We start from the raw sequence: 26,576 nt of genomic DNA on the forward strand, positions 1-26,576 counted from the left end.
CTTATACTTGACAAAGGCACCAAAAACATTTACTGGAGAAAAGATAGCCTATTCAATAAATGGTGCTGGGAAAATTGGAAGTCCACATGTAACAAAATGAAATTAAACCCCTATCTCTCACCCTGCATGAAACACAACTCAAAGTGGATCAAAGACTTAGGCACTAGAACAGAGACCCTGTGCCTAATAGAAGAAAGAGTAGGCCCAAATCTTTACCATGTCAGCCTAGGATCTGACTTCCTTAACAAGACTCCTAAAGCACAAGAAGTAAAATCAAGAATTAATAAATGGGATGGATTCCAACTAAACAGCTTCTTCTCAGCAAAAGAATCAATCAATACTATGAAGGGAGGGCCTACAGAATAGGAGAAAATCTTTGCCATATGCACCTCAGATGAAGAATTAATCTCCAGGATATACAAAGAAATCAAAAAACTTAACACCAAAAAAACAAATAATCCAATCAATAAATGGATTAAGGAACTGAATAGAAGAAATACAATTGATCAACAAATATATGAAAAAATGTTCAACATCTCTAGCAATTAGAGAAATGCAAATCAAAACTACTCTAAGATTTCATCTCACTCCAGTCAGAATGGCAATTATCAAGAATCCAAGCAACAATAAATGCTGGTGAGGATGTAGGGGAAAAGGCACACTCATACATTGCTGTTTAGACTGAAAATTGATGCAACCATTATGGAAAGTGGTATGGAGATTCCTTAGAAAACTTGGAATGGAACCACCATTTGACCCAGCTATCCCACTCCTCAGTTTATACCTAAAGGAGTTAAAATCAGCACACTTCAGTGACATAGCCACATCAATGTTTACAGCAGCTCAACTCACAAGAACTAAACTATGGAATGAATCTAGGTGCCCTTCAACAGATAGATAGATAAAGAAAATGTGGTATATATACACACAATAGAATATTACTCAGTCTTAAAGAAGAATGAAATTATGGCACATGCCAGTAAATGGATGGAACTGGAGAATATCGTGCCAAGTGAAATTGGCCAATCCTCAAAAAACCAAATGTTGAATGTTTTCTCTGATATGTGGATGCTAACTCACAATAAGGGCAGGAGGGCTAGGGAAGAATACAGTTACTTTTGATTAGGTAGAGAGGAGTGAAGGGAGGGGAGGGGGGATGAGAGTACGAAGGGTAGCAGAATGAATCAGACATGATTACCCTATGTACATATATAACTACATGACCGGTGGGATTCTACATCATGCACAACCAGAAGAATGAGAAAATTATATTCCATTTCTGTATGATGTATCATAGTGCCTTCTACTGTCATGTATAACTAATTTAAAAAAAATTACCAAAAAATTATTTTTAAAAAAAAGGAAAGAAAGGAAGCAGGGACTGTACACCCACTCCTCAACTTGGAGCTGACTGTCCTCCCAGTGTAGCTCTGATGGTACCCAAGGCCTGACAAATCTTCCCCTGTCCTTGGCTTCTCTCCCAAGGTATAAGCTGATCTAAGGAGTCTGGCAGGCAGTAGAAGCCACCCCATCCCATCATCCTCACCCCTTCTCAACTCTGCACTCTATGCAAAGACTTCCATCCCCAGCAAGGGGCTGCAGGAAGATCCACCGAGGAAACCATAACCAAAGAAAAATGGGAGGGCAATGTGAACATTGACAAAATAGAATTAACCAAGAGATGTTTAACATGAAAGGGTCAAGTATTCAGAAGAAACATATCACAAAGCTTCATGCACAGAACAACTTTCTTCTCAACATAGTGATTTATTTCAAACTGCTCTCCACTTCAAAGTGGACTGCTACTTTATTTGCACAAATTCAAGGCTCATTTGAGCAGCTTTCCCAAAGAGGTTTAAAATACAGAAGTTTTCCCCTCTTAGCAAAGATATTGCTTGTGGCTTACAAAAATCCACTCCTCCCTCAGTTTCTACCCACTATGGATTAAAACCTTACAGAGTCCAAATTTCAGCTTGGGTATATGCACCCACCTTGGGGGGTACTAAAAGGCCATGAACATCTACTGAAGTTGTTGGTAATTTTTACAATATGCCAGCAAGGGGGGGGGGGGGTGAGGTAAACCACACTGACAACACTCTATACCATACCCCACCAAGAAAGCGAGCAGAACAGAGGGCAGCACAATCACAATCTCTACATCCATAGAGGGGTCCCTCCTTCCCTAGAGTCACCTTCCCAAACAGAATACCCTCCCATGCACCCATCTAGTAAAGGTGCCAATACCAAATTTTTAAAATTAAAAAATTATATATGGTTGTGGGATATGTGTGATGTTATTTGTATAGACTAAGGAATGATAAAATCAAGCTCATTAATGTATCTATCCCATCACATACTTCACTTTTCTTTGTGGTGCATCCATCTTTCAATTGATTCTTCTTTGTTGTTTGTTTTGTTTTTAAGTGCTGGGGATTGAACCCAGGGCCATTTACATGCTGAGTAGGAGTTCTACCATTAAGCTACATCCCCAACCTTGATTAGTATTTTTTTATTATTAAATAAACAAAACATAAATAAAAGTTCTTATATTTTTCCCACACTACAGAGATTATTTAACACCACCTCCCACTCAACTTGGCAAGTACATAGGACCATGGAGACCACTGCAGTCCATAGAAACTTTTAGATGGCCTAGATGATGTTCAGAATAAAAAAAGTAAGTTCTGCCAGAATGTCAGATGTAATGTCAGAGACTCAAATAAACCAAATAAAAAGCAGTAGGACACTTACAATGACAGAGGTAAAAACTATAAAGAAATTGAAACTATCCTGAGAATCCAAAGTAACAACTAGCATACAAAGGCAGATAGAAAAAACTGCAAAACCTGCTCCTCTGAAATACCATTTCTGTCTGTCTCAAAGGCTCTGTACTGGCTGTCCCTCTGCTGGAACCACTTCCTCCAGATCCCAGGGGAGGGAACTCGCTCTTCCACTGGAGTTCAATTCTAATGCTCCTTCCTTGGAGAGCTTTCTGACTATCCTGTATAAACAGGAACCACCTCCAGTCACTGGTCACCTAATTACTATCTTTTGTTTTCTTCATCACACTTCTCAGTAAAGGTCCAGTATCCCTAATCTTGGGAACAGAAGAGTTTTAGATTTCAAAGTTTTTCATATTCTGGAATATGTGCACAGACTTTACAAGTCTGGTGTTGCTAATTAGAAAATCCAAAATTCAAAACTCTTAAATACTAAAAATGTTTTGGATTTTGGAGCATTTGGGATTTGAGATTTTCAGATTAGGAAAGCTTGAACTGTATCTGAAATTATTTCGTTTCTTCCCTGTGCATTTTCTTACCCTGACTAAAATGTCACCTTCATGAGACCAAGGACCTTGAAAGTCTTATTCAAAATTCTGTCCCACACTGAGAACCATACCTGGCACAAAGGAAACAAGGGATAAACTTGAATAGGTATAATTTTTTAAGAACAACAAGAGACACTGAAGAGGAGTAGAAGATTGACCCCACTTCTTTCATTCTACGTCAGATGAAGAAGGTAAAAAATAAGACTCCAGAGTACATAAAATAGATAAAGTTGATCTGTAAGATATATCTGAAACCCTATCGGATGAAAGCAGAGAATATACCATTTTTTCAGACACCCATGAAGCACTCTCTGTATCTGTCAGTCTAAACTTCCAATTTTCCAAATGAATCCAAATTTCTCTGTCAGGGCAGGGCAGGTAGGAGGTGAGAGCCTGATCCCATAATAAGATCTACAGGCCAGAGGCAGGAGTCTGATCCCACCACAAGCTGGGCAGCCACCTGCTATCTGTCTACTGGCTCCTCCATGCTTTGTCACATTGCTCAGCAGACCATGTACGTGCAGTCTACATAGGAAGATATCATATAACCCAGTCAGCACAGAAATAATACAAATATGTGTGTAAAGCTGAGGACTCCACAAAAAATTCTCTTTAAACCACTGATGCACTCATACTGAGAAAGATTCCATGTGACTAATATGATAAACTGTTAATCGGGGATCTGCTAGGTATACTTTTATCTAGCATTCAGCTGCAGCATTGGTTCTGAAAATACTGGTAATTATTCTTTATTTTCCACCTTAGAATCAATTTAGGGAACTTAAGCCCCCTTTTTTTAAAGAATTTGTTTTCAATACCAAAATTAGTTATCTTCTGTTTATAATCAAACCAGTTTTTGAAGCAAGATGGAAAAAAGCTTACAGCCTCTATACCAAACCCTCATGATCATGCCACAAATAATTTATAGTAAGATGGTTGCTTCTCAGTGACAGGCTCAAATTCCCATTTTAATCAAAACTCATTTTGAAATCTGTTTCTCAATTTACATGCGGCCAGGGAGCTTCTCACCATGTGAGTCCTCAGACTCCTTCATGGAAATGGGCATGCTTCCCCAACTCCTAAAACATCAGGACATTATTAACCACTGGTAATCATTTTTTTCTACCCTCAGATGCTCTTAGCTTCATCAAAGCTAATGACATGGCAGTAGCTTCAGAGGGAAATCAAAAGCTAAAAGCCACAAAATACCAATAGTACTATGTTCAATGACATTTCCAAATGTTTAAACAGATCTCACAAAGAAAAAACTCAAAGATGTACTGAATTATGTAACGTATAAACACACAAACTCATACCAGAAACATAAAGACTAACCAGTAAATGAATACCAACCAATGTACATTGTGCTTCAAATCTCCAAAGCCGTATCTCTAGGGTTTTTCTGCCTTACTCTGGGGTGCTGGCAATATACATAAGCCTTTTTACACTATTTTTTATTTCCAAAAATAGTATTTTATTCATTCCCCTTCAAAGGTTTGTAACTTTTTTTTTTGTCCTTACATCCTTACAAAATAGATTTCCTAAGAGTAAATATTAGGTAGAAAGGGTGTCAGCTTGTTCACAATATTGATTCCCAAAACTTTTGATGTGAACCAAGTTCTGTATCTGAGTGCTGGTGAGGCAGCTGAAATGCCACAGAGAGAACCAGAATCTCCACACTGCCACTCTATTGGTTGGCTCCCATAAATGGAACTTCTGTAGATTGCACATCATCTTGGACTTTTTCAAGCAATGAAACAATGGCCAACTTGAGGAGAGAAATTCAAAAGGTTTCCCGAACTCATAAAATTCTTCTGGCATCAAGGATATTACTAATTTTGGCTTACACTGGGTTATATCCAGGTGGACTAGAACTGAAAAGAACATTTTATATGATAGCAATTATGGAAAAGAGTCCTTGAATTTTCAATAATTTTGATGTTCCTCCTTTCTCAGAGACATGAGTCCTAACTAACGTAGGACTAAAAAAAATGTGAGTGAAGCGTATGTGTATATGATTTTTTATATTTATTTAATCATTCACTCAAGAATGGGATTGAGAACCTCACACATAGTAGGCAAGGGTGCTACCATTAAGTTATATTCCCACCCACCCCTGCCCTGTCCTGTTTCTAAATTTTATTTTGATCCGAGGTCTCACTAAGTGGTCCAGGCTGAGCTTGAATTTGGGATCCTCTAACCTCAGCCTCCTCCCAAGTAGCTGGGATTATAGGCATGTGGCCCTGTGTCCAGCTTCAGGATCATTTCTTAAATGAGCTATTTATTTCATCTTCTTTTACCACAAGAGAGAAGAATAAAACATAAGATTAAGTTATACAAATTAAAACTCCCTTAGCATGATGGAAAAATTATTTCTACCCACTCTTCCTAAAACTGGACTTTCAATAAAGTTAAAGCAGAAAACAAAATCTGAGTCTACTTTTTTAATATTTAGGTACCACTCTAAATTTATTATTACAAAAAAACCCCCCAAAAATATGGAAAGAAAATAGACTGAGATCCATCCAAACAACCCCCTGATGTATTAACACATTTCTTTCCTTGCATAGATCAAATGAAATAATAAATATTGCCAAGTCTGTAAGTTATGTAAATAAAGGAAAGCTCTAGGAGTTCTCTAACAGCCTCAGCTTTGAGCAGGGCTGTATTCAGTTACATAATTGGAGGGTGGCTGAGATGTGTGCACCTACACTTAGAAGGAAAAATCACAAATTACAGAAATATCTAACATGACTAGTCAAACATGCTGAGCCCAGGGCAATGCAACTGGTAGGGTGAACACTGGCCAGTTTCTCCTGGGGGGTATGGCTCTCCATGAGCAAGGATTTTCTTTTCTGGGTCTTCAAATTGGGCTAACAAGTCTGGCTCCTCCCTTGGTATATAAAAAGATAGGTCCAGGGATGACTCCAAAGAGCTAGTCTGGTAAAATGATAACATATTCCCAGGGGGTACAAGGGATAAAGAAGAGAAAAAGGAAAACAAATTTCCAAAAATATAGCAAGATTAATAAAGCTTAACCTCCACAAGCTCTTTTAACTCCTAAAGTAAAATTATTTTCTGCTGAAAGCCATAGCCAAGTAGGAATGACGCATGGCATTTTTGGTTGAAAGGTGACACCAGCAAGCCATTGAGATGATAATGATTATGTTAAGATGTGCATTCAATTGGAGATTAGACCCCTGCTGTCCGCCTTGGCCTGCTACTTTGGAGCTCTCTGGAGGGACTCCCAGAGAGTTCCCATTGGTTGGGGAAGTGCAGTAGGAGGGAATTCTGGAAGAGGGAGTTCCTATTGGTGTAGTGTGTCCCGGGAGAAGGCCGGTGTGTGGATTTCATGGGAGTTTTGGAAATAAAGTTTGTTCCTGCTTGAGTGGCTCCTGATTTTGTGCCCAGCCAGACTGCAGCAATTTTCTACTCTATACATGTTAGCTGTTGCTTTTATTATTACTCAACAAGTATCGGATAAATTAGAGAAGAGGATTGTAGAAGATACAAATCCCTCTTGAATGATTCAATCTTAATATGAAAACTAATGACATTTCAAAAGTAATGTTTTTGAAACTAATGTCGTGCTCCCACGAAAAACTAGTTTAAGCACAAAGCTTCTTTCTTAATTGCTATGATCCTCTTTTGTTTTAAAATAAATTGAAATAAAAAAGGTTGTGAGGTAATATTACTCAGCATTAAAGGAGAATAAAATTATGGCGTTTGCAGTAAATGGATGGAGTGGGAGGATATCATGCTAAGCAAAGTAAGCCAATCCCCCAAAACCACAGGCTGAATGTTCTCTCTGATAAGTGGATGCTGACCCATAATGGGGGTGGGGGGTCAATAGGAAAAATGGAGGAACTTTGATTGGGCAAAGGGGAGGGAGCATGGGGGGCAGGGAAGATGGTGGAACGAGATGGACATCATTACCCTAGGTACTTGTATAACTGCACATATGGTGCAAAGCTACCTTGTGTACAACCAGAGAAATGAAAAATTGTGCTGCATTTGTGTACAATGAATCAAAATGCATTCTGCTGTCATATATGCCTAATTAAAATATAAATAAAAAGTTATGAGGATAGTACAAAGTTGGAAAACTTCTTAATATGATATTCTGAATTATCTTCTAAGAACTTAAAAATATTTTTAAATTAACTCTGAAAGTTAAAAATAAATTCTGTTCTTACCTGATAAATGATGGCACAACAACTTGACTAATTACTTGGGACAGGTAGAACCCTGATACGCCTGTCAATGTCTGTGTGTGTGTGTGTGTGTGTGTGTGTGTGTGTGTGTGTACACTCCCACTCCCAGGAGTGCAGAGATAAGGCAGGCTTGGGGTTATGTGCAATTAGAGACACCAGCTGTCCCTCTACCCTTTTCTTTCCCAAATGAAAAAAGTGGGATGGAAAGGAAATGAAAAGGAGTAATTATATTAATGGATAATCTTAAATGTGTGTCAATCTTTCTTTCCCTGTCTTTCTTCCTTCCTTTCTGTAAAGAAATCACTGACAAACTTTGTTACTTTGTTTGTTATAACAACTTACCTAAAACACTAAATTATAAAGAAGCCCTAAATTATAAACACTAAATTATAAAGAATTAGAACCTCTAAGAGAGATGATAAGTTTTGGATTTCCAAGCTATTCTTCTTTATTACTCGACTCTGAGGGAGACTTATAAGAATTCCCTAGAGAAATAATTTTGAGTGCCACCAAGTATACTAAAACAAACTAAAAAGCAACTATGAAGGTGAAGAGCACCTTCCATTTGCCTAGTACCTTATCAAAACACTTTTCTTAGAGATAGGATAAATTTTTAAGAAGAGGTAAAGGAGCTCATATTGAATAAATTGAGAAGATTGTATAATTTAAAGTTTGGCTGGCTCCTGTTTATATCAAAAGGCCACTTTTTATAGCAAAAGTCAGCTCAAAACATCTTTGACTAGTCCGCCTGTATCTTCCACGTGTAGCTAATATTCTTGCAAGGGTTCCTCTTTGTGTTTTTAGCTTCTTATTTCTATGGCTATTCAAGAACGTGTTCAAATAACAGCTTAGGCTGTCTGGGTAAGCTGGCCTTTCTGGTAACACTGAAGAGTCTTTGAGGGGCAGGATTTAGTGTTTATTGGCTTCTATAAAGAAGTTCAGCACAGCATCTGGTTTAGGGTATGTTTATCTGTTAAGTGAAGAATAAACCAACAAAATATCAACTGGTATATAATTACCATGCCCAGATAAAAGAAACCCAGTCTTTTAATTATCAGTAGAGACCACACATCTTAATGGCTCCATACTTTGGAAGCTGTTGTGGGGTTATGTGTTGGTCCCCACATCCATACCCTAATTTCTGGAATCAGTGAATGTTAACCTTATTTGGAAAGCATGTAATTAAGTTAAAGGTCTTGAAGAGAGCACCCTGGATTATCCAGATGGGCCTTAAATTCCATCACAATTCCCTTATGACATGGAAAAGACAATACATAAAAGAAACGTGATGTAAAAACAAAGCAGGAATGTGTTCACAAGACAAGGAAGCTGGAAACCACCAGAAACTAGAAGAGGCAAGGACCAGACTCTGCTCTAGAACTTCTAGAAGTGCAGTCCTGCTAACATCTTGACTTCAGACTTCTGGCCTCTGGAACCAATGGAACAGACTTGTATTGTTTTAAACCTCTTAGTTTATGATAATTTTTTACAGCATCCCTAGGAAATGAATTTAGAGACGAACCAAAACCATCTCATCAGATAAAACATAATTTGATGGAAATAACATCTGGGGGCCATCCTGAAGATGTAATTCAGACAGCTAGCATTTGTTAGTTGGCTTACCATTTCTAAAATTACCTGCCCTGATGAAATTGTCTTCTTTGTATAAATGCTTTTAACTGGTAATGAATTATATACCATCTCATTCCAAAGAGAATCATGACAGCTTACAACACAATCCCAACAATCCCTATACACCTGTTTAAAAACTGACTATTCATTGCCTTTGCTAAACAAAGTAGAAATTATGCACTTTCTATTTTCATTTTATCACCTGAACGACATGTAGTTTGACGACTAGACTTTAACTAGGTCAGAAACAGAAGGAAAGCCCTCCAGTCTGAGGGAAAGGATGAACAAGTACAAAAGGATGGAGGTACATGGTGATGCTGAACTGTGAAGGAGGGTGTGATGGGGAAGGTGAAGTTTGAAACAGGCTAGCACATAGGTAACCTGGCAGGCCAGCAAGCCATAGGAAGAGGATTTTAGTAAGCAGTTCCTACCTCTGCCAACCACATTCCCCTCTCAGGAATTTACTAGAAGTATAGTCTACCAAGTGAAGAATAAATCCAGAAAGCAGAGGCTTAAAAGGTGGGAAAAGATCTAAATAGAGAGATGAGGATAAATTGAGGATGAAGACAGTCCAGAAAGCAGTAGGATTACATCTCTAGAAAGAGATAAGGAAATGTGCTGATACGTTACCTGGATTTGATCATGGGAAATACTCTTTAGAAGGATTTTATAGTTCATTTTGATAATTTTGGAGGAAAATGGGAAGGAGGGAAATGAGGCAACTCTAAATTCCAGGAAAGACAAATTATTTTAACAATAAGAAAATGTATTCATAGTATACAATTTGGATCACCAGTGAAAATATTTATATATTTATAATAATGTAAACATTAGATATAGATTTAACCAAACACTGTGATTCAACTGTGGAAGATAGAAAGGGGAGAAGTTTCTATGTGGGTAGGTGGGAAGTGAGAGGTGTAACAGTGCTAAATTCCCATTTACAAAAAAGTCAATAGATAATGTCAAAATTTGGCAAACCAAGAAATTATACCAGGGCTAGTGTATAGCTCAGTGGTAGAGCATGTTAGTCTAGCATGTGTGAGACCTTTAGTTCAAGCCACAGTACTCAAAAAAAAAAAAAAAAGAAAGAAAGAAAGAAAGATATTACCTCATAAACAGAAGTAACTTTGGGGTAGAGGATTTCAGGTTAGGGAGAAGGGGCAGCAGGCAGGGGTCTCCTACTTTTTATTAAAATTCTTATTATATTTCCATTTAACATTTTAAACTGTACACATACACACATAGTAACATATGGCATATAAATGTATATATACACATAAATTAATAAAATTATTAATTATGAAAAAAATCACATTTAAAAAAAGTAAAAAGACAGGCTAAACAGAATACAAATATTTTGTTTTGTTTTCTTTTTATTTCTAACAATGTGCTATGGAGTTTTCTCTTTATCATACAGGATAGACACATAAACACACAGTATCACCTGGCTCCAAAAGGTGCAAGAAAAGATATTAAAGGCATAGACACAAGTTAAATTGCTGCTACAGAGTCCTGGCAACAGAAGATGACAGCCTAAACCAAGATAACAACAACGGAGATGAAGAAAAATGTCCAAGAAACAGGCAGGTGTTACAGGGCAGCGTAACAGACTGCTGGAAGTACTAAGCTTCAGATGTGGGTAAGAATGAACCATTATCCCCATTTCCAAGAGCTGTAAACTGAGGCTCTGAAAAGATAAGATCAAACAGTGAGCAGCTGGCAGAGCTCCAGACCTCCTTCTGGATCTTCTGCACATATATCACTTGGCTAATACTTTTGTAGCTCTGCTACCAAACTGCACTCCCACAGGTCAAATAAAAACTTGAAAGCAACTCACAAAAATATTAATTATTTGAAACATCAAAGATATTTGTATGTATATAACAAACTGAATTTCCAATTAAACCTCGTCCCTATGACTATTTTCCCATCACCATGGAGTGGGCCCCTGGGGATCCTATGTTTCTGACTTCATCCCAGGCCTGGCCACAGCTGATGGAACAATCATTTCACATTTCTCAGTGGCATGGAACTAGTGTAGGGCTGGTGGTCAAGAATGTCTGTCCGCATGGCTAAACCTGTCAAATGTACACCTGGGCACTGAGGTGCTGTAACAGAGCTTGAGAAGAGCCAAGCTGATTCTCAAAGAGAACAAACAGAAAAAGAAGAGGGTCCTCCCTATAGCTATGCATAAATTCCAAATGGACATACTCAGTCTATTTTACCAACCCTCTGAAACTGGCAGCTCTCTTCCCTCCCACAACTCCGGGCATAATTCAGGCCTGCCACCACTGCTGGGCCTTTTTGCTTTCTCCACACCTCCCCAGAGCCTGCAAGGGCTGTGAGAGGCCTGCTGGCACCAAGGGTCTCTCTGTTAGACCAGTCTGTCCAAGACTCCCAGGTTTAGGCAAGCAAGGCAAAACAAACAAACAAACATTAACAAACAAACAAAAAACAATCCCCAAAACAAAAAACAATGAACACCAATGCTTCCTCTTACCACTAAAAACAAAAGAAAAACCTTCACTTACTATCCACATTCTTTAAAACATGGATTTAACAGGTTCAAATACAAATTCAGATGAAATAGTGTGACATTTTGTTTATATGAAAGGCAACACTAAAAAAAGGTTTCTTAATCTCAGATTTTAAAGATTAACATGCTCTATTAGGCAACTCAAATGCATCACTTCCTGCAATAAACTGTTCATTTATTTGTTCATTCAATAAGTCCTGGGTGTCTACTGCTAGGTACAATTCTGGGTACTGAGGGGATGAGTGAATATAGCAGTCCTTGTCTTCCATGGTGCTTACAGTCTCACTTTAGAAACAATTAAGGTTAAATACAATATTTTAAAGTGGAAGAAATAATTATTTATCCTATAATTACTCTCTCCACATAAACATAAATATCTAAGTAAAAAGAAATAAATGCAAAAGTATCTGTCAACACACAGGAGTCAGTTAACAGTGTGGGAAATTTTTACTTAGTCTAGTGATTATTATGAAAACCAGTTAAGTGTGATTTAAATTAATTCAATTTTCTGGTGAATTCATTAGAAACAAAGTTAATATAAATTTCTACTAGGAAAAACAAGCCATCAGTCACTTTTCTCTCTCAGTGACTATTGCAGAATCCTATGGTGGACTGTCCCTTCCAAGTGACACTGATCCTGAGATCCATCTTGCCAGGGAGGCAGCCACTGCTACCTTCTCCACATATTTGTACATAAACATTAGTTCACCCTACACCAAATGGTCTGAACTCTGCTTACACTTGGGGCTTAGTCATACACAGGCAGGTCTAGCAAAAGCAGAGAAAAACAGTGGACTAGGCAAAGCTGCATGGTATTCTGGGCTCAAGGAGCTTAGGGTAGTAGGGAAGGGAGCTGTGTACCCAGTCAGGTGGCTATGGCATGCTGTCCTACCAAACTTTGTAGGTGTATGAACAGGCTGAACACAGGGTAGAAAAGATGTTCCCTTGATGGTTCTGCAGCTGGGTTGTTGTGGTGGGGGCAGTTCAGAGCTTCAGTGGCTAAGAAGAACAGGGAGAGTGCTGTGGGCTGATATGTGGGCCCCCTGGAATAACCCTCCTCCCTGGAAAACACCCAAATGTGGGCCAAGGAAGGGCATTTTAATGGGGTGAACCAGCAAAATACAAGTTTTGTCTTCATGCACTCTCATTGTCCCACAGTCTATAGCACTTCATACTTCCCTTAGCTCCCTATTAAACTACCTGGAGGTGAAGGTGGGAGGTGGAGGAAATGGGTCCCCACCAACACCTTCACTTTCTAGGTCTGCATGCTCTATTTCCACATATCCAAATATTATTTTAAGGAAAAGCTGCATAACTTTAAGAGGGGAGAAGAGAACAGGTCTGAAAAACATTGATTTATGCCAATGAGATTGTTAGGAAGGCTTTAATAAGTTTTTACAGAAAGATCTAAGATCCCAAGAAAAAGGCAACATTAAGGGAAAACTAATAATCCATCACACTAAATGCAACACAACCTACATTTTCTATTAACAGTTATCAAAACAGACATTCCCAATTTTATTTTACAATATTAGTCTCCAAAGCTTGCACAGCACATTTAATCAAACCCCTATTGACTGTCTGTATTGCTGAGCATGCCTCTCCCAGCCCACAGCTGCCACTCAGTCTTGGTGATCACTGTCACTTGCCATGGTTGCTTCTTCATGTTCCAGGGCTGTGGTTAATGGACGCTCTAATTAGTTTCATTTATGGGAGGAGTTGATCAGCCAAAAAAGAAAGCTGTCCCTTCTTGAAATCAGGGATGACACAGCAGAGCAGATTTTGGTTCTACTTCAGTCCTGTATTTGTTTTTTAAAAAAAAAAAAAAAATCATAATCTCAATCTCCTCTGGAAAATCTGCAGGGGCTGGTCCTAACCATGGCTGAAACCACTTCCAGATATTTTTGCTCTAAGGAAGTGGTCAGACTAAAGATAGTGCCCTGACTCAGTACTTTTCAGCATATTTTTATTTCAACATATTACACAAATTGTCTTTTTTTTTTAATCTTTCGTGTTCTAATAAATTTCTTGGTTAACTAAGCCAGTATTACAACAATAATGTGAAGAAAGACCAAAAAATTTTTTAAACATCACTGATATATAAACATATATCACACATATATACACATATACTTTTATGCTCTTTTCTACTTATTGGACTTAAACAGCATTAGAGCTATAAATGCCATTATGATGTCTTTTTAAAAGCAGAAGATAGTAGAATTAAGTTAGTAAATCCAGTTCTCAGGAGGTATTCTTTAAGTAAATTCATCTTTTTAACTAAAAAAAAAGCCCATAAAATTACACATATTAATGGGATATCAATACATGTATACACTATATAATGCTTAAATCAGGTTAAACAAATCATTTATCTTTTTTTTTTTTTTTTTTTGTACTGGAGATTTAACATAGGGGTACTTTGCCACTTAGCCACATCCGCAGCCCTTCTTATTTGGAGACAGGGTCTGAGTTGCTTAGGACCTTGCTAAATTGCTGAGGCTGGCCTCAAACTTGTAATACTCCTATCTCAGCCTTCCAAGCCACTGGAATTACAGGTGTGTGTCACCATGCTAGGCTAGATTTCTTTAACTTTCAAAATTCTTTGTTATAGGTTTTGAAATGTACAATGAATGGTTATTATTATGCAAGTCACCTTCCTGTACAAAAAGCACATGAGAACTCTCCACTCCTAAATGTAATTTCATACCATTGGTCAACCTCTCCCCATCCTTTGCTCCTCTCTGCTCTTCCCTGACTCTATTAACCACCATTCTATTCTACTCTCAACTTCTAAGGATCAACTTTTTGAGATTCTACATGTGTGCATATGAGAGGCAGCATGTGGTACCTGTCTTTCTCTGCCTGGCTTATTTCACTTAACTTTATGATCTCCAGTTCCATCCATGTCACAAATGACTGAATGGTAGGTATTCCATTGTGTATATGTACCACATTTTTTTCTTAATCAATTGGTAGAGACATTGTTTTTATTTCTTAGCTATTGTGAATATTGCTGAAACAAACATGGGAGTGCTGATGTCTCTTCAACACACTTCGTTTTCTTTGGATATATACCTAGCAGTGGGATTGCTGAATCATATTTAGTACTATTTTTAGCCCAGAATATCTATTATGTTCTCAAAGGATATAAGATAACAATATTTGATTTGTAATTGTGAGAAAAGGATTTTCTAAATAAGACTGTTTTATAGATGATTCAACTTACTCCTTTAAGAACTATATTTTCATAAAGTCTGTCAAGCAAAATTTCTAGCCCAAAGGAATGGCTTAATAAGATGGTAGTCCCTCCTTATCCACAGAGGACATGTTCCAAGACTCCCAGTGGATGCCTGAAACTGCAGATAATACCAAATCCTTTATATGCTGTTTCCAATTTTATACATGATTCCCTATGATACAGTTTAACTTATAAATCAAGCAGAGTAAAAAATTAATAATAAAACAATTATAGCATTATACTATAACAAAACTTATATGAAATATGTTCTCTCTCAAAATGTCTTAGTTCAACACTACACTACACCAATATTTTCAGACCATGATTGATTGTAGGTAACTAAAACCATAGGTAAGGGAAGACAACTGTATCTCTTAAAGGAAGGTGGGAGGGAGGGAGACTATGAAAGGTAGGTAGAAGGGAGGAAGGAGAAAGAGAGACTAGTAGCTGAGAAATGCTATAATAAATTGATACCTCCATGTGAACTTGACTCACACCAGACTTCCGGTAATAACAGTAAGTAATGTTATTTTACAGGTCTTTACTAAATATATAACTAATAGTTAATATAACACTGAATTCAAAAATAATTTCCCCATCTGCTTCTTTAGCTAATTGGTACTTATTAATAGTGTGCCTGATGCTAGTATTCCCTCTGTTACTAAAGTTGAAATTTTTCATATTACATGTAGTACTCCAGAAAGCCAAACAGCCAACCCCCTTAAAACTGCATGGAGGGGCTGGGGATATGGCTCAAGCAGTAATGCGCTCGCCTGGCATGTGTGGGGCGCTGGGTTCAATCCTCAGCACCACATAAAAATAAAATAAAGATGTTGTGTCCGCCAAAAAAAACCTGAAAAATAAATATTAAAAAAATTCTCCCTCTTTCTCTTTAAAAAAAAAAAAATGCATGGAGGGCTGGAGTTGTAGTTCAACGATACAGCACTTGCCTAGCACCTATGAGGCCCTGGGTTCAATCCTCAGCACCACATAAATCCATAAATAAATAAATAAATAAATAAATTAATTAATAAAACAAAGGCATTGTGTCCTACTACAACTAAAAATAAATAAATAAATATATTTTTTAAAAAATGCATGGATTAAACTCATTTTATATGAAGATTTGTTTTCTCATCTCTCATCGAGGCTTTTGCATCCATATTCAAAGAGATTTGTCTTATATAGTATAGTATTACCTAGTATAAACAGTATGTATGTGTGTGCATATGTATAAATACCTATGTGACACATAGTATATAGTATGGTTTTGTACATAAGTAGTATATGTTATATATTAATAGTTTATGCCATATGCAATTAAATATGATTAGTATTATAAAATATGGTATAATATATCATACTGTTATGACACATTATAAACTAATCAGTCTGTTGTATAGCCTATTACAGGTCTCTGCCAGCCCTCACAATTGTTCAACCAAATCAATCACATCCTCCCATGGAACCAATGAGCATCTTACCTTCTTATACTACAAAGCCTTCCTCACACTCGATTTGTTCTCTCCTGCCAAGTGCAATTCCCATGTGGGTCTGCATAGCTGATGTACCCTCTCCCATTGGACTATGAGTATATGTAACTAATAAATTGCTGTCATAAAAATGAAACAACCTCTGAATAGGGTACGTGTAGTGAGGAAAGCCCTGAGCATTAGTGTCCGTATTTGAGGATGTAGTACCACTTCTGTTTTTTCTTTGGTAAGTCCTTGGTTCCTAGAGTTCTCCTCTTAATGAGTAAGATTCCATTTGTGAGTAGAGGAACTGTTCTTACTCAGCATTTTAATTAATTTTCAGTAACCTTGAGTGGGAAAAGAAAATACTCATTAGCTCAAAGATCTGGTGTTTTTTTTTTTAGAGAGAGAGAGAGAATTTCAACATTTATTTTTTAGTTATCGGCGGACACAACATCTTTGTTTGTATGTGGTGCTGAGGATCGAACCCAGGCCGCACACACGCCAGGCGAGCGCGCTACCGCTTGAGCCACATCCCCAGCCCAGCTCAAAGATCTTGAGTAAGGAACTGCATTATTCTGAGCACTAGATTTCTCAACTGTCTCTAAAAGATCTCTGACAGAAAAATCCATGAGACTGTAGGAAGCAGGGGAGCCAGAGCAGAGGCAAGGTGAAGGGAGCTGCCCAAGGAAAGAGCAGCAGGAAGACTCTAGAAGGCAGCAGGAGCAAGGCAACCAACACAAGAGGGGAGTAAGAGGAATCCAGGAGGGGGATTGACAGACAGACAGAAAGAGAAAGGGAAAATGGAAGAGAAAGACCATCTGCCAGGGAGCCAGAATTAAAGAAAAATGAAATGAAATAAAATAAGAATATAGTGCTTAAATCAGTTTGTTATGCTATGTCATGACAAGGAAACACAATAGATATCTATATAAGAAGTGGCAATATCAAACATATTAAATTATAAATAACAGTAAAGAAATCGCCAAATAAGAGTGCTATTTAGAAATAATGGAGGCAAACAAAACAAAAGAAAAACAGAAGAAACAGCTGAAAGAGTCAGAGTGATCACTGCTCGGGGTGGGGGAGAGAATGGAGAAGGGTACAAGAGGGAAATATTGTTTTTTCTTTCTAAGTCCACAATGTGATTTTGAGAATTAATTGGGGAAAGAAAGAATCAAAAAAGGAAAAAAAAGAAAACACATGTTCATACAGATGGTGTAAGGACAACTGGATAGTCACATGAAAAGAATGGAGCTAGACCCATTTCTCAAACCATATACAAAAGTTAAATATAAATGAATCACAGAATCAAATGTTAAGAGCTAAAATTATGAAACTGTTAGAAGAAAACATCGGAGTAAAATACCTCCACCTTGGTTAGGCAATGACTTCTTTGATACGATACCAAAAGTAAAAATGACAAAGGAAAAAAAAACACCAAGAAAGTGAAGTGACAGAAAGATAAGTACCACCTGATCTTGCTCACATGTGAATCTCAAAGAGTTGATATCCTAGAAGTTGACAGAATGGTGGCTGCCAGAGAGAGGGGAGAGTAGTGGGAGGGAGAGATGAGGAAGGCTGACGGGTGGGGACTACTTTATAGTTGGGCAGGGGCAAGAAGCTCCAGTGTGCTGTTGCACAGCAGGACAACAATAAAGAACTGTACACTTCAAAAAGTACAAGATAGGATTTTGAAAGGTTTACCATAAAAAAAAAGATAAATGTTTGAGGAGATAGACATGTTGAACCTGATTTAAATATTATAGAATATATACATGTATTAAAACATCACATAGTACCCCAAAATATGTACAATGTTTTTGTCAGTTAAAAAGAAATTCAATTTTTAAGCCTTATTTTAATGATGTCATTTTATTTTTATACCTTTATTTATTAATTTTTATGTGTTGCTGATGGTAGAACCCAATGCCTCACACATTCCAGGCAAACACTCTATCACTGAGCTACAACTGCAGCCCCAAGAAATTTAATTTTTAAAAAAGTAAAGAGATAATCCACAATATGGGAAAAATATTTGCAAATCATACCTGATAAGAATAGATAAGAACACTTACAACTCAACAATTAAAAGACAAGTACCCCAATTTAAAATTGGGCACAAGATTTCTATTGATATTTCTCTAAAGAATAACAAATGGCCAATATATACATGAAGATGCTCAATATCATCCATCATCCAGATTAATGCACATTAAAACCACAAAATACCACTTAACACCACAGGGTCATAAACAAGAAGTTAAACAATAAGTTTTGACAAGGATGTGGAAAAATTAGAACACTTATACATTTACTACTGGTGAGAATGTACAATGGTTCAGCCACTCTGAGAACAGTTTGGCAGTTGAGTTTCTCAAGACATTAAACACAGTCATCATAAAACTTAGTAATTCTAACCCCAAGTATAAACCTTTAAGCATATGCAAAAATATTTTACAAAATGTTCATAACAGCATTACTAATAGTAGTGCAAAACTGGGAACAACCCAATGTCTGTCAACCGATAAATAGATAAACAAAAGGTGGTTTATCCATTTAACGGGCTATTGATCATAAAAAGGAAGTAAGTATGGATACCTGCTGCAACATGAACCCTGAAAACATTGTGCTAAGTAAAAGAAGCCAGTCAAAAAAGAGTACATATTGTATAGCAACATTTTAATAAAATATTCAGTATAGGCAAAGTTATTTTTAAGACAAAGTAAATTAATGGCTACCTAGGGCTAGGAATGGGGGCAGATGGAGGAGGAAGGAAGAGCAACTGCTAATGGGTGTGGGGTTTTTTTGGGGGGGTGACAAAAAGAGTCTAAATTAGATTTGTGCTAATGGTTGCACAACTCTGTGAATACAGTGAAAGCCACTGAATTATATACTTTATATAGAGGAATCTTTTGGTATGTGTACTATATCTCAACAAAAGTGTTTTTAAAAGTCTAAAAGTGGTTTTTGAACATACGTCAATATTTGTCAAAACTCACCCAACTTTAAATGGGTATATTTTATTTTAAATAATTATATTCAATAGAATTATATGTACATATTTTAAATGTCTCTAATGCTCTAACTTTATTAGAATGAATTCACACAAATGTTATTTTCGCCAAGCAGGAAAGAATATTAAACTCACTACTGTCTTTCCATGACCAGGGTCCATCATCTTCAGTAGATGGGTAACCTTGGTCTTCACAGAGAAACCCCTGTGCTAGTTGGAAAAAGGCCATCTGTCAGTGATGAGACTCCATTTCCAGCAAAAAAGCAACAATGTCGGTTTATTCAGCATTTTCTTGAAGCAATTAATTCAAGCTTGCCTTCCTAAGCAGAAAACCTATTTTTCTAAACAGAACTCTATAAAGTTTTAAAGAACTATTAATTCTCAGTTTGCTTTTTGGGATAAATGCAATTGTACCTAAAAAACATAAAATGTTCCTTCTGGGAAAACTTGGATATCAAGTTCCTTCTCTCTTTTTTTTTTGGGGGGGGGGGGCCAAGGGAGGGTATCAAGGATTGAACTCAGAGGCACTCAACCACTGAGCTACATCCCCAGCCCTATTTTGTATTTTATTTAGAGACAGGGTCTCACTGAGTTTCTTAGCATCTTGCTTTTGCTAAGGCTGGCTTTGAACTCACAATCCTCCTGCCTCAGCTTCCTGAGCTGCTGGGATTATAGGCATACGCCACTGCACCCAACTCAAGTTCCAACATTTACAGAGATTGAAACTGGATAAAGACCTGGAAAAGTGAAAATACTTGCTTGGGATCACACTGATGGCAAGTCAACAAAACTGGTGACTACCATCCTGTCAATGGTAGCAGACTGGTCACTTATCAGCAACTCCAGAGGCAGGGTCAAATCACCAGAAAGAATCGAGAGCTTCTTAAATACTACCTAAAATGCTCTCCCTACTTATTCCCCATACCCATTCTATGCAACACAGACTATCATTAAACACTCCAATTTACTGATGAGAAATGTAGGCACTGAGAGCTTCAAGCAGCGCGAAATCAAGGAACTTATAAGTATAGAGCCAGGAGTCCAACTTGGGCATCTGTCTGCTTCTAGAATCTGAACCTCTAAAAAATAAAATATGCCCACCTCCCTAAGCCAACATTCAACAATTTCATTTATCTTAATAAATGCTGGCATTTCACATTTCTAGAACATGGAAAGCTGCTTACCGATATGTAATTTCTGGGTTAACACCCTGATTATCTCCACCTTGCCTGAAGTTGGCCAGTCTGTATCCTTTGTCTTGAATTTAGTCCCTTCTCTCCTAGTCTCTCTCTGAATTTCCCCTTGTCAAGACAGATTGAGCAAATGGCAGCACCCTGACCTCTGCAATGCTGTAGCCCATTGGCACCTGAGGCCTTGCCCACAGAGGCACAGTCTCTTCTGTGAGATACATATGGAACTAAAGAACCAGTGACAAATGATAGCATGGAGTGAAGATGAAAGGCTGATTTAAAATAATCTCATAACTTCTATCAGTTCTTTCTCAAATGCAAAGGCTTAACAATTTCAAACAACCAGAAAGGACACATGGAGCTCTTTCAGGCTAAACGCAATAGTCTACCAGGCTTTCAGTTGCAGGCTGACCTAAAAGATAATCTTGACCTCAAAATAAATATATTAAATACTGTTCAGATTGAAGAAAAAGAAAGGAGACCTCTCTGAGAAGCAATACCATATTTGGACTTAGGAATCCACTGGGATGTAAAACACAGACAAAATTATGGGCCACTTTAGAACAAAGCCATAACTACTCAGACATTTTTCATTCTGTTAAAGGTCAAGATGAATAAAAGCTAATGGAGACAACCTAAGCCACTCTGAGATTTTCTTTGCTAATACTAGCAAATTCCTTCTTAGAAAATAAGGCAGCAAACTTCCTTCTACTTACGGCTCTTATCATAGCTACCTTGATGGGGTGAGCTTGGGTTGTTCCTTGATGGAAAAGGTCTATAAAGCCATGAATCTGATTTGTTATAAAACAAGCAAGTGGAAGGGGTGTTCTCAGGTGAGTATACAGCAAAATCAAATGCAAAAGGCTTCACTCCTCTCAAAATATCATCTTTACCAGTTTATCAATATCCTGATATAGACATCAACTGATATTTGCAAATTTCTGAAATGTTCAACTAAACCAAGTTTTTAAATTTAAAAGCTTCTTGTGTAGGTGTATTAAAGCCAGTGAGCTGATGAGCTGTGCTTATGTCATGAATTTTATTCTAAAGACATCACTTCCTTCCAAATACTTGAGAAATATCAGTTTCCTAAGTCTTTAATGTATTCACCTCATAACTTCAGTGTTTTGACTGGACTGCTTTGGGAGCAAGGAGCCAGCTCTATTTTAAATAAGCCAAAACAAAGTAAAAACCAGTAATTATATTGTTAGACTTTGTCCTTCTTCTGATTATTTCTTTCTGAGCATTACAAAGCAATGCATCACTTCAAATGCACACCTGTTTCACCAGGGAGTAACTTCTTAAAAAATGCTTCAACTATTCCCATGAAAATAGAAAGGAGATCAGTAGAATAGAGGATTGGAATTAAAGTGGGAGGGAGGAAAGATAGGGAAAGAGAGAAACTGTGGGATAAAACTACAAAATTATGCTATGTACATATATGAATACACCACAGTGAATTTCCACATTTGTGTATATCTATAACTTACCACTTTAAAAACATTACATAAATAGAAGAAAGACCAGTACAGTAGAAAAAAGGAGACAGGGACAGGGAAGGAGGAGGAAAAAAAAAAAAAAAAGGAAGCACTGGGGACAAAAATGGAGCAAATTAAATTCCATTCATGCATGATAGGTCAAAATTAACCCCACTATTCTGTACAACTATAATTCACTAATAAAAAACAATTTAAAAAGCTAACTTAGAAATAAATATGAATTCAATTTAATATGAAACATATCCACCTTCGATTTGTTGCTCTCAAAACTTAATGTCCTTCAGAAAGGACCAAAATCAGACAGTTCACATTTCCAATCAAAGAGCAAGTCCTGAAGCCAGAGAGACCTGTGATCCCACAATGGTTTTCCTGCCAACCCTACTCATAATCACTTAGCCTGACACACAGCAGATACACCAGAATGGTGTAACACTTCTCTTCAACCCAAAAGCATTAAGCTGTAAAGAAATACACAAAGCATTAGGTCAGTGCTCACCCTACTTTTTATTGTCTCTTTCTACATAAAAAAACTAAGAATATGCTACTTGTTTTTAGGCTTATAAACTTCCAGCTCCTCAAAGCTGCTTCGAAGAATTTCTCTCAATTTGACGCATGTTAACTTGACAGTGAAGAAATACATTTTTTTTTGGTAACCACATTAAGGCTCCCGTGTGGCCCATTAGAAGTGTTTGGGATTATTAGTACAGTTATTAAATGTTTAATGTATTATACAGAGGGTGATCTTTCCGTGCTATGAGAACTTTAACTTCAGTATGCTCCAACCCGTATGCTCAAACATGAAAGCTAACTGTTTGCAGATTTTTGCACTTGGTGCCCTAACATCAGTTAAAATGTGGAGTACAAGACGAAAGAATTTAGCCAAGAGCTTAACAGAACAGAGAATGAAGTTAGGGTAAGAGTCAGGCAAACAGGAAACATCCTCTCATTTGTCCAGATGCCAAAATGAACTTAGACAGTTGTCCTGGGGCAACATTGAGAATCTGGGAAAACACACCAAACAGAATCCCCCTCGAAGGATACATGTTAAAAAGCTGGGGCCTGGAGGCTTACCCACTGGTTCCCACTCCCGGGAAGAGTTTGTAACCAAACCTACAGGCACCATTCTTTGCACTTTTCTCTGAGTGAGGAGTTTGCAAAAGCTCCAAATGACTGTCCTCATTGTGGTTAGGGTCACTGCTTTGGAAACTATACAAAAAAATACCACCCAGAAATAATAAGAGCAATGGAAATTATTTTTAAAGATTTCCTTTTGGCACAGGTTTATCTAAAGAAGGCAACTCCCACTGAAAATTATATACAACTTGGTGTTCTCTTTAAATCGCCAAGCGAGAAGTATGGGGGACTAAACAGTAAAAGTCTATAGTGTGGGCTGTCCCTCCACTGCTGTCCCAAGAAGCTGCAGTATCTTGGGAAAACACACATCTCAATGGCCAGGCAAATGCTGTGCTGAACAGACTTCTTTACTTTGTTGCTGAAGCCAATAGCCAATGACAAGAAAACCTGCTTCTTACCGTTCTGCCCAGACAAAGCCCTGAGATCATCAGAGGCACCTCTCATGCAAAAGGTAGCCCCAAACCTTCTCGAGCCCTACGTCTTTTAAACCCACCTTGACTGGAAGGCCTGAGAATTCTATAACCCCTTTACTTGCACTGAGAGGTCCCACCCAACACCCCAAACCTCTGTGATATTTATTCCTAGCATGAATAAGACAGGAAGCAGTATAGGCAACCCCTTCTACCTATACCCAATCTTCTGCTTGCATCTGACTGATTTATTCTACTTAATTATTTCACACTTGCTCAATCTCAGAACTTGGGTTCTGAGATCAGATGGTTCAGGTCTGAAAACAAACCCAACTACTAGCTGTGAGCCTGGGCAAAGTTTCTAATTCTTCTGTGCTTCAGTTTCCTCATGAGTAAAATGGGAATAATAACCATACTTAGCTCATGAGATTAGCAAATATTTCCTGAGATAGACCATATAAAGCCCTTGGTATAGTGCCCAGCACACAGGCACAACTCCAAAAAGGTGAGCTATGGACATTCCTTTGGGAGGTCTCCCCTTTCCCTCCCAGAATTTCTCCCACTGCCAGGTCCTCCTCCTAGCCTGGAACAGGATAGGAATCTATGCAAAGGTCACCTGACGTAGAAAAATCCTTACTGTTATAACACATAATAACTGATTGTAATAAGGACAGAAAGCAGCTTCAATTTCACCCTTTGTCTAATTTAAGAACTTTAAAAATACCATGAAACTACAGTGGCAGACATTTTAATCTATTGAGGAAGATACTTTCACAACAGAAAGGGGGTGCTATTAATAATCACACCAGAACAACTAGGACTGTCCCACTTACAGTCTACCTGCAAGCACTTTTTCTTCATTAAGAATAGCCCCACTAAAAGTAAACTATGATCCAGGGTCAAACCCCAGCTTTTGACTGTTTTTTGTCAATAAAATTTTACTAGAATACAACTAGGATCATTTGTTTACACATTGTCTGTGTCTACTTTCACAAATAATGGCAGAGCTGAATTATTGCAATACAGTCTACATGGCTCACAGTCTAAAATATTATTATTTAAAAACATTTGCCAGTATCTAATTTAGAGGCACTGTCTTCCAATCCCATATTCCCACATTTATGTGTATCCTTTGATTAGAAAAAAAGAAAATAAAATCAGTAAATTATTTCTTTTGTGATAAGCATGGGTTTTTACTATGTGGCAATTTCATATTTAAAATAAAACTAATCTGTATTTATCAAAATACAGCTTCTTCATGAGCAACAAGTTTTGAGACAATTCAATGAAGTATGAAGCAATTCAAAAAAGTAGGAAGAACTGGATATGACCCCTAGGACATTATTGTGTATGAAATGGTCTAAGGAACTTTTCATTATGGAAGAAGAAAAGATTGGGGGGGCTGGGGATGTGGCTCAGGCGGTAGCGCGCTCGCCTGTCATGCGTGCGGCCCAGGTTCGATCCTCAGCACCACGTACAAACAAAGATGTTGTGTCCGCCGAGAACTAAAAAATAAGTATTAAAAAAAAAAAAAATTCTCTCTCTCTTTCTCCCTTCCCCACTCTGTCTCTCCCCCACTCTCTCTTTAAAAAAAAAAAAAAAAAAAAAAAAAAGATTGGGATTGTGAAAGGCAGGACTGTGGTCTTTGCATAAAGAAAAGGCTGTCACATGAGGGTGTGAGTCGCATAAATTTGCCCAGTTCACAGTGCTAACTCTCCAGTCTGGCTTCCAGTGGACCCTCACCTGTTCCAAGACTCTGTTGTGAAAATGTGGAAGCAGCAGCCCTTTTCTAATAAGGAGATGGTGTGTAACAAATGCAACAGTAAATGTCCAGCTGTTCTTCCTGCTTTTATTAGTCATTGGTATTGCATTGCTGAAGAAGAGCAGGTAGGCATGTTCTGTCAACAAAATTTTTTAAATGGAGGTAGGTTTCAGAAAAGCAGATTTCAGCTCAATATAAAGAAGAGTCTTACCATCTTACTCCTGCCTGGTCTTCATGTGAACAAATATTCTCATAAAGTAGACTACAAAGCCCTTGGTGATCTCCCCAGAGGCAGTATGACCTTATGGCAGGGGGCTGCAGAAGATGAGAATATGACTAAATGTTCCAACATTTTTTTCTCTGAGACTATGATTAAGAAAGTTTTTATATGTGCCTTAAAGATGAACACACATCATTAGCTCCATCTTGCTGATAGTGAAATAAGATACACCAAAGATTAAACAGATGTTGGCAGATTATGAGAACAACGTATTACGAACATATTATATTTAAAAGGATCACCAGAAACTCAGAAAAGAATAAGGAAACAAGCTGGTTCCCTTTCACCACTAAGGTAAATGGAGGGGCAAGAACATGGCACAATGCCTTGGTGCTCTGGGGAGTGAATCCAGGAAGTGGCCCATTCTCAAATGACAAACCCACTGCTTTTGGATGGCAGAATCCTTTAGAGGTACACTGTGCCCTTTTCATGCTGGGTCCATCCATCTTGGTCCATTAATTATTTGCTAGGTGCCTGAGGCTAAGGCCAGGCTCCCTCTCGCTGCAGCTTGCCTTATCTTTAGTGGGGCTGGAACAGGTTGCAACAGGAGGGTTCCATGCTTGGTGCTGATTGTGTCAGGCAGGAAGATAGCTGCCTGCATAATGGGCCTATGTCCCTGGTTCCTCCTATCCAGGATGAAAGATACAGTGTGGCCACATTCCTTAGTGCCCAAAGAGCCTAAGGGTCATTAATTCAGAATCTAAATATAAATAGTTTTCTTTTTCTTTCTTCTTCTCCTTTTTTTTCTTCTTTAATGGAGGAAGAGAGACAGAAGGAGAAAGGATGGGTTTTCCAGAAAAATCATATCTGAAATACTGAGGCTGAAGGTAAAAATAGATAAATGTAAGTATACTACTAG

The 26,576-nt window shown here is 37.8% G+C and overlaps 1 protein-coding gene across 2 annotated transcripts in view; it reads right to left on the minus strand.

The window, feature by feature from the left end:
* The window catches only part of Slx4ip (SLX4 interacting protein), a 208,250-nt gene that overhangs the window by 89,536 nt on the left and 92,138 nt on the right, over nucleotides 1–26,576 (minus strand). The window contains exon 1 of one of the 2 annotated variants that reach the window (XM_076851512.2): nucleotides 19,578–19,634. The exons of the other annotated variant lie outside the window; for it this stretch is intronic. Coding sequence (XP_076707627.1) covers nucleotides 19,578–19,607 — 30 coding nt within the window. The 5' untranslated portion in view covers nucleotides 19,608–19,634. Of the gene's footprint in view, nucleotides 1–19,577; nucleotides 19,635–26,576 lie in introns of those variants that run through there. 2 annotated transcript variants of the gene reach the window in all.

The sequence above is a fragment of the Callospermophilus lateralis genome, chromosome 3 (assembly GCF_048772815.1).
Source record: "Callospermophilus lateralis isolate mCalLat2 chromosome 3, mCalLat2.hap1, whole genome shotgun sequence".
NCBI lineage: Eukaryota > Metazoa > Chordata > Mammalia > Rodentia > Sciuridae > Callospermophilus > Callospermophilus lateralis.